Source organism: Sinocyclocheilus anshuiensis, unplaced genomic scaffold (genome assembly GCF_001515605.1).
Source record: "Sinocyclocheilus anshuiensis isolate Anshui unplaced genomic scaffold, SAMN03320099.WGS_v1.1 scaffold364, whole genome shotgun sequence".
NCBI classification, from domain to species: domain Eukaryota; kingdom Metazoa; phylum Chordata; class Actinopteri; order Cypriniformes; family Cyprinidae; genus Sinocyclocheilus; species Sinocyclocheilus anshuiensis.
In genome coordinates this window covers 416574-425589 of record NW_015555735.1, presented here as the reverse complement: position 1 = coordinate 425589, position 9016 = coordinate 416574, and the positions used below count along the sequence as shown (strand labels likewise).

The 9016-nt window shown below is 37.1% G+C and overlaps 1 protein-coding gene across 4 annotated transcripts in view; it reads left to right on the top strand.

Moving 5' to 3' along the window:
- The window catches only part of LOC107673105 (formin-like protein 3), a 44462-nt gene that overhangs the window by 14862 nt on the left and 20584 nt on the right, over positions 1-9016 (top strand). For all 4 annotated transcript variants that reach the window (XM_016466578.1, XM_016466577.1, XM_016466576.1 and 1 more), the window contains exons 2-4: positions 5425-5508; positions 6493-6573; positions 8090-8166. In XM_016466578.1, the coding sequence (XP_016322064.1) occupies positions 5425-5508; positions 6493-6573; positions 8090-8166 (242 nt within the window). The remainder of the gene's footprint in view (positions 1-5424; positions 5509-6492; positions 6574-8089; positions 8167-9016) is intronic.

Here is a 9016-nt window from a genome sequence, read left to right as displayed (position 1 = left end):
CTAAGGGTACAGGACGACTTCACCGCATTGAGGGGCAAATGGACGGGGCCATGTACTGTAAAATCTTGAACGAGAACCTCCTTCCCTCAGCCAGAACACTGAAGATGGGTCATGGATGGGTCTTCCAGCATGACAATGACCCGAAACATACCGCCAAGGCAACAAAGGAGTGGCTCAAGAAGAAGCACATTAAGGTCATGGAGTGGCCTAGCCAGTCTCCAGACCTCAATCCTATAGAAAATCTGGGGAGAGAGCTGAAACTTCGAGTTGCCAAACGACAGCCAAGAAATCTTACGGATTTAGAGAGGATCTGTAAAGAGGAGTGGATCAAAATCCCTCCTGAGATGGGTGCAAACCTGGCGACCAACTACAAAAAACGTCTTACCTCTGTGCTTGCCAACAGGGGTTTCTGCGCAAAGTACTAAGTCATGTTTTGCTTGGGGATCAAATACTTATTTCACTCACTGAAATGCGAATCAATTTCTAACCTTTATATAATTTTGTTTTTTCTGGATTTTTTGGTTGATATTCTGTCTCTATCCATTAAAATAAACCTACCATAAAAATTACAGTCATTTTATAATTTCTTTGTAAGTGGGCAAACTTACAAAATCAGCAGGGGATCAAATAAATATTTTCCCCACTGTAATTCACATGGTTCATCTCGTCATGTGTATCGCCGTTTCCTAATCTTCTGTTCCTCTTTTTATTAATTCATTTTGTCTTATTAGAAAAGAGTTTTTCCCAGACTTGTCATACATGCAAAAATGCATGTTCCCAGAAACTAAAATACACTACATTTGAGTCATTTTTTACTCTAGTATTAAATAGTAAATGTTCCTCAGTTCTTACATTTTTGGGTAGCTGTAGTCACCGATAACCACAGTCTATTGTTCAACATAATCATTTGCCAAACAGCTCAACATGCCAGAAAAAGGGACTGGTTCTTTGTTGTGTCTTCACAGTCACCCTTTCACAAACTATACTGGGATCAAACAGAAGCTCTTTTTGTCCCTGTTGTGGGTAGCGTCACTCTTATTTTGGAAGTAAAGAGCTTTCGGGAGTTGATTTTACGTTTTAATTTCAGACATTGAAAAATGAATGTATATTCATCTCAGATGTAAAATGTGGGCCTCTTTTTAAAGTTGTCATGCCAGTAAAACAAGACTGGACTTGTGTAAGAAAGGTCTAATGAGATTTGCAAAATTAGATTAGCAATCACCAGTCAGCTAAACCTTTTGCTGTAGTGGAGCAGCCAGCAAGGTCTTTTGGAGAAGGTAGAACATCTACTTTATTTTGTTTTGTTTTTGTTGTATTGCATTCATATTTTTGGACATGACCACCTTTTTATATTGTATCATGTTTGCAGACGTTTCATACTGAATGTGTGGGACTTTTTATGCCAAAATGAGATGTTCTTCCTTTCCAGGAATAGACAAAGTGCTTTGATCTCATTGGACCGTGTGCCATCTTAGTGGTTAGGACTGAATTCAGTGTTTTGTTATTTCAGACTGCTGTTTTTAGTGTGGCCTGGAGTGGACAGGCTAGTTTTTCTCCATAAATATCAAAATCTTCATAGTGTTTTCTTTGATCTTACTTCAGTGGGTTTTTGCATTGAAGGTTCCCCCTTTGATTCAAAGATGTTTTTTTGTACTTTTTGTACTCAAGTTTCAGTTGATTGTGGTGGTGTTGCTCCAGAGGTTTAGCTAATAATATCTGTTCAGGAAGCTCTTGGGCCCTAAGAAAAACCCCCAGGGTAAGTACTGCACAGCTGAATCAGAAAAGTGAATCTTAAACTTATTTGCTTAGACACTCGTTTCTGAAACAGAAAACAAAGAAGCCTAAATCTCAGAGAGCTACTGTAGATCAGATAAAGACTCATCTGAGCTCTTTGCAGCCACTGTTATCAGTGATGTAGCATCAGATCCTGGATCATCATGTGAAAGGAGGACTGGAACCTCACTGTGCTCTAAGTGCCCTAATTACATATCAGACCAACAAATGGTCACTAGGCAGTCCCGGCAACAGACATATGGCCAGATGCAACCTCTGACTCCTATTTTGAAGCTTCCCAGAAGACAGTTTTATTGCTCACAGGTTGCTCTTTCATAGCTCAGGAAACTGAAGCTCTTTAAGTATTAACTTCGTGCAAGATGTTTCTCCTAAAATTGCTTATGAGAAATAAAAATAAACAATTAGGCCAGTGACATACTGGCAGTTGACATACAGTATAGGGGTTGACTGATATGTGTTTTTCAGGGCCGATGCCGATACCGATTATTACAGATCAAAATAACCGATATTTTGAACCAATATATTTGTCTGGTGTAAAAATTCTAATTAATGTCAAAATTAAGAATAACAAGAGCTCTGACAAAAACTTTCTGTAAATGCTTTTAAATTATTTTATTGGCAAATCAGTTTTGAAACTGACAGATAACCATAAAAATGTTTAATATCGGCACCAATAATCGGCCAGGCCGATAATTGGTTGACCCCTAATACAGTAGAAGAGCGCTCTGAAATGAATGTGGATAACAAAGTCCATATTTGAAAATTGATAAGAAATGTTTGGATTCATATTTAAATCTGACTTTTAATTCCAGACTTTGGTGTATTGGCAAATATGAGAGTTTGTTGAGATGTCTTCTTTAATATGCATATTTCTCAGAAGGAAATCTGACAATCTCATTGCTGTCTAGAAGAAAAAATTATTATTGAGATTATATTTCTTTCAGATGGGATTTGCTGTTAACATAAACATGCAGTATAGCTGATATTTCCTCAGAGACTGGATGCTTTCATACTGGCTCAAAATGGATGATGGTATTTTTGTAGACATTACGCTCCTTTCTTCTTCAAAAACAATGGATGAGGTTTGTTGTGTGAAATGTTCGGAAGCAGTGAGCTCATCACAAAGAGCTGCCGTTTACGTCATTTATTAAATGCTGCATGCTAACAAGTGTAGGAGGCACCCATTCCATCCTTGACATTTGAGTTGTAGAGAGTATAGAGAGAGAAAGAGAGAGAACCTCAACTGTTGACCAACCCAAAGTCTATAAGCACAGTAAAAGAGAAGGGAATGGAGGGAAAATAGGGTGATAGAAAAGATGAAGTAGGATAATTTATAGCCAAATTCATTACTGTTATAAACAGGACACATTCCTTCTGAAACTGTGGACATCTGGAATGCACAATGTCGGTCACAACTGGGGGGAAAAAAAACATTGGAAGGGGAATTGTGGGAGGGAATGGTAATGCTTGAGATCTTCACAGACAGAGCCAAATAACATTCTTCAGGGCCTCTTTTTACACATTGTCATTTCTGCTTAAAAGTTGTTAGCTTTTCAGACATTACAAACCCTAGTCATCATAAGTGGGATGTCTTCCAGTCAAATGTGGTTTCAAACAAAACAAATTTACTACATGGTCAGTTGAGTCTGTCTGCTGTTGTATTAAATGCTGAAAGCTGAACTGTCTGGATTTATTAACTCAAAACTTTGTTATACATCAGAATTTCCTGCACTGCTGTTTGCTACAGGTAAATCTAAAGCTCCATCGCAAACAAACAGTTGTGGACTTTTGTTCTGAATTAACCCTTCTAAGCTTTAATTTAGTTTAGACTTTTGTCTATGAGATAAAAAATACTTTTACTAATGACTAGTGTGTTCAAAACTTTGCCTCATTGCCATTTGGACTTTTGAGTGTTTCGAAACAATTGTTTTGCGAAGGAATTGGTTCAGTTGATTAAAAGTTTAGAAAACAGAATTCACTTATGACCTGATTCTTTTCATGAATCACACAAGTTATCAGTTTGAATTAGTCTGATGAATCCTTCACTGAATGCTGCAAAACTAAGAAAAACTGCAGTGATACATACTGCATTCACCAGCCTTTCCCAGAAATATCACAGAAGATTAATTTTTGACTTGTGGAAAGCCTTAATCACTTTACAGTGGAAATAAAATAAAACGCATTCTTTCAACACATACAATATTCACTTTCCACAAATCATGGAGTTAATACCACTGGAAAAATGTTTTGTTTATAATGACGTGGTCATGTAATTTCACCGAACTGATATGTTGCCTTGGCAGTAGGTTGTGAAGCTGTTGGCTTTTGGGGTGGATGATCACTGTAGCGTGGAGTGCAAAGACATGGGTGATTGACAGATGCTTGGGTGGGTGTTGATATGGGTGTGAATGCTACCTTCAGAATAAACACCTCTTCCATCTTCAAAGGGAAACCCACTGAGAGGTCTGTGCCATACTGGGGGAATCTGCTGCTCGCTATCAGGAATCATAGCACAGGGTCTCAGGTTAATAAAGAGAGATACAGGGTTTGATACAGCTCACACCCCACACCTGACTCAGTGTGTGTTCCACTATTAAAGAGATTTAGAAGACAAATCACACACCTATCTGTTTGTAGTGCAAACATGACCTGATATCAGAGAGTAGTCTTGTTACAATGCAGTGCCCTGTCTATTATAAGAGGTGGCAGGAAAAACAATGGTTTATATATCATTTGAACAATAGCATTATTATCATCATCACACTAGTTTATATGGGAATCATGAGAATAATTGTCTTACATTTACACTACTGTTTAAAAGTTTGGGTTCAGTAAGATTTTTTTTTTAATTTAATTAAAGAAATTAATATTTTTATTAATTAAAGTGATAATAAAGACATTGTGACAATGTGGCAAACTATTTTAATTTCTGGTAAAAGCTGTTCTGTTGAACTTTCAGGATATTTGATAGCTCAAGTTAACAAGCTTCAGGTGACAGAGTTACATTTAGATGTCAGTGCCATTTAACCAAGTGTGTTACTACTTACGAAAGTTCCTAGAAACAGACTTTAACTAACTTGCAAGTAAGATTCTCTCGCACATTGTGTGCAATGCACAAAATCGAGTTTATGTGGAAGTGTCTGGGTTTCGTTGTGTATTTCTGTAAACTTTAGCACATTAGTCATACTTCAACTAATGCAGTTTGCTTTCTAGCAACACCCCAGTAAACAAATACACACTGCAAACCACTCAGAATACCTTAGCAACTGCCTAGCAGCAACACACCGGCAATCACCCGCAATTGTGGCTGTGAGTTTTGCAAAGGCAGTTTCCTTCAGAAAATATACAAATATAGTTTGAAATTGAGAATTTTTGTTTGAAATCATATTCAGTCATCAAGGAAAGATTTGCTTGATGACTGAAGAGAAATATGATTTCAAACAGGATATAAGAAGTCAGTACAGGACGTGAGGTCATAGGCTGCAGGGTTTCTCGTGTCAGACAAAAAAACCGCTGTGACCCAAAGAAAACGAGCACAGAGATGTCTCTGCAAGGTCGTTGCCATGAATACATGGAGGAATACATGACTTCCTGTGTGTTCTGATGCGAAAGCGCTCTCTTGTTTTTCAGAACTCTATGAACCTGCCCCCAGATAAAGCACGTCTCCTCCGGCAGTATGATAATGAGAAGAAGTGGGACCTCATCTGTGACCAGGTACAGCCTCCACATTCACCCACTATTATGTCACACCCTTGCCTCTGTAAGGCAGTCCAGAAGAAAACCCCTCCAAGAATGGTGTTGTTGACATGACATTTAAAAAATATATTATTACAGTCATTATTATTAACAAGTTAAAGGGATAGTTCCCCCAAAAATGAAAATTCATTCTATGACGTTACGAGAATACTTTTTTTGCGCAAAGAAAACAAAAATAACGACTTTATTCAACAATTTCTTCTCTTCCATGTCAGTTTTTGACACACGTTTGCGAGAGTACCATAACGCATTAATTAATGACAGAATTGTAATTTTTGGGTTAACTGTTGCTTTAAGAGGAAGTTTTTGCTTGCCAGTTATTGAAACACAGTTTTTTCATATTTGAATGATTTATCACACAGACTTCACACTTCACACAGACTTATCACACTTCTGTGGAGCTTTCTAGTAGTTGTGTGGACCACTTTTATGATAATTTTATAGTGATTGTATCCTCAGTCCCCATTAATTTTAATTGCATTAAAATAGCGACCTGTGCAGTCTTCAGAATTTCTCCTTCTGACTTCATGCTTTCATACAGGTTTAGAATAATATGAGAGTTAGTAAATGATGACAGATTTTCATTTTTAGAGGAACTGTCCCTTTAAGTAAACTGACATCTTGTTAAATACAGGGTCTTGCTGAAAAAAATGTATCCATGCAGTAAATGATGATGTTAAGTGCTACATTTCGTGCATGTTTTATAAAACTATTTATAAATGTCTAGTTGTGCATTTTGACAAATCTGTGCTGCTGAAAAAGGGAGTTCATAGTTACAACAAAAAATTGTTTAAGAATAATGTCAGGTTTTTTTTTAACAAACAGCATGAAATGATTAAGAATATGTGTATGTGTTAGTTAAAACAGAACATTCATCTTTTGGTGGCGACGTTTGATGTTTTTTGCCAGTGTATAACTGTCTCCCCCTCTTTTCTATGTTAGGAGCGTTTCCAAGTGAAGAATCCTCCACATACATACATCCAGAAACTACGTGGATATTTAGACCCAAAAGTCACACGCAAGGTCAGCATCATTCGTGTAGATTGTGTAACCAATGTCTGTTTCTCACCTGGTTGCATGTGAACATGATTTGCAGCAGTTAAAGAGGTTGTATTATTAGAAATAAAAAAATTTCACCAACTTCACTAAAAAATAGTCTGTTTAATTCCAAAATTATGTTTATTTATGAATCCTTATTGTTTTGCACAAAAAAACCTGAGTAGAACTATAATTATACCCCTGGAAAAATATATATATATAAAAAAAAAAGCAAAAAATAAATAAATAAACACTACCTTTCAAAAGTTTGCGGGCAGTAAGATTATTTTATTCAGCAAGGATGCATTAAATTGATCAAAAGTGAAAGTAAAGACATTTATATTGTTACAAATGATTCCTATTTAATAAATAAATGGAAATATATGCTGTTCTTTTGAACTTTCTATTTATCAAAGGATCGTAAAAACATATTACACATATTAAAGGGGTCATATGATGTTGCTAAAAAACATTATTTTGTGTATTTGTTGTAATGAAATGTGTTTATGCGGTTTAAGGTTAAAAAAACACATTATTTTCCACATACTGTACATTATTGTTTCTCCTCTATGCCCCGCCTTTCTGAAACGCGTCGATTTTTACAAAGCTCATCGGTCTGAAAAGCGAGGTGTGCTGTGATTGGCCAGCTCTCCAATGCGTTGTGATTGGCCGAATACCTCAATCGTGAGACGGAAATGTTACGCCCCTCACATACTGTTGATGCCTAGTTGTGTCCTCTTTTGGAAGGCCAAACAAAGTAGATTCGCTTTCACAACGAAACACACGGCAACAACAATACTACCGCGAGAATCAAAGTTACGCCTTCTTTCTTTGTGTGAACATTTGGGCGGCGTTATGCAAATCTTCCCACATCGTGATGTAGATATGTGGGGGTGTGTTAGAACGAGCCATTTTAGGTAGGCGTGGTTAACTCTTAACTTTTATAAAGAATATCTCTTTGGATTTGAGACTTTAGTCTTTGCAACTTTACAGATCTTCTTTATGCACCAAGAGCTTGTAACACTCCAAAGAGAAAGAAAAAATTGAAATCGCATCATATGACCCCTTTAAGCAGCACAGCTGTGTTCAACATTAGTAATAATATTAAGAAATGTTTCTGGAGCACCAAATCAGCATATTAGAATGATTTCTGAAGGATCATGCGAGTAATGATGCTGAAAATTCAGCTTTGCATCACAGGAATAAATTACATCTTAAATTTTTATTAAATTTTACATTTTAAAAGTTTTCTTTTGGTTGGAAGTGTATATGCAAAAAATAAAAATATTCAGGATCAATTAATTTCCTATAATCTGATCAATTGGTTTTCCTCTGTATGTCATTAGTATTGACCTCTGTTGTGCACTAAAAGTTTAACCAGAAGTGTTGTTTTACCCAGCACTAGTTAGAGTTTATTGAAATGTTCTGTAAACTGCTCTGGTGAGGTTGCAGAGTTTTTCTCCAAACATGCCGATAATCATCAGTTTGTCTCTGTGTGCAGAAATTCCGCAGGAGGGTCCATGAATCCACCAAAGTCCTGAGGGAGCTGGAGATATCTCTGCGAACCAATCATATAGGGTGACTAATTCCTGTGTTCTTTCATTTAATCCTTCTTTTACATCTCTTCGTCTTGTGCTGATCTCTCCAAATACCCCTCCCAGTAACTATTGCAGTGAGGTTATGAGGCTCCTGTATACAGTGCAGGTAACAATAGCACTGCTAGTGGTATGGACGGGAAGCTGTGGTATTGTTTGGCTTTCCCCTCTAAAGAATCACTCTTTCTTTGTTCTTCCTGTTGTAGAAAGCTAGATGTAGTGTTTGCTTGTGTTTAAATCCCTGCTGTTGGGCTGTTCTGCCAGCTTCCCTCTGCTTATAATGCTGTCTGTAGACCTCGGCAGCGTCCAGATGGTTTTTATTCATCTCGTCCCTCACACACCACCCCCTTAGCAGCTTCAAGCAACTCAGGAAGCTGAGTTGTGTATGCTGGCGAGCCAGGAAGCCTGTAGCATCCAACAATGTAGTGTGTGAAAGGACACGACGTATACACACATCACATTGATGAACACAGACAAAAACATTGACACACAATTGTGTAACACAATGAAGCACTGACAACTGGGAACATCGTTTCACTGTTTATATTCCGTTTTCAAGGGCGCACACACACTTACTGAATACAAAAAACAATTTGTTGTGGAACTGTGAAACCATTTACACACATCCGTATTAGAGAATAGCATGCTTGTTACATGTACGGTACATTCTTACCAATCGGATGAACACACAAGCGATGAGGAGTAACTAATAACTTTACCACGTTTTTCAATATAGTTCAGGTCTTTTGAAAATTACATAATGTGTTGTATTTAATGTCACTTTGTATTGTGCATGCAAATTTACACTCGAGTGATTTAAGTATTCAAATATG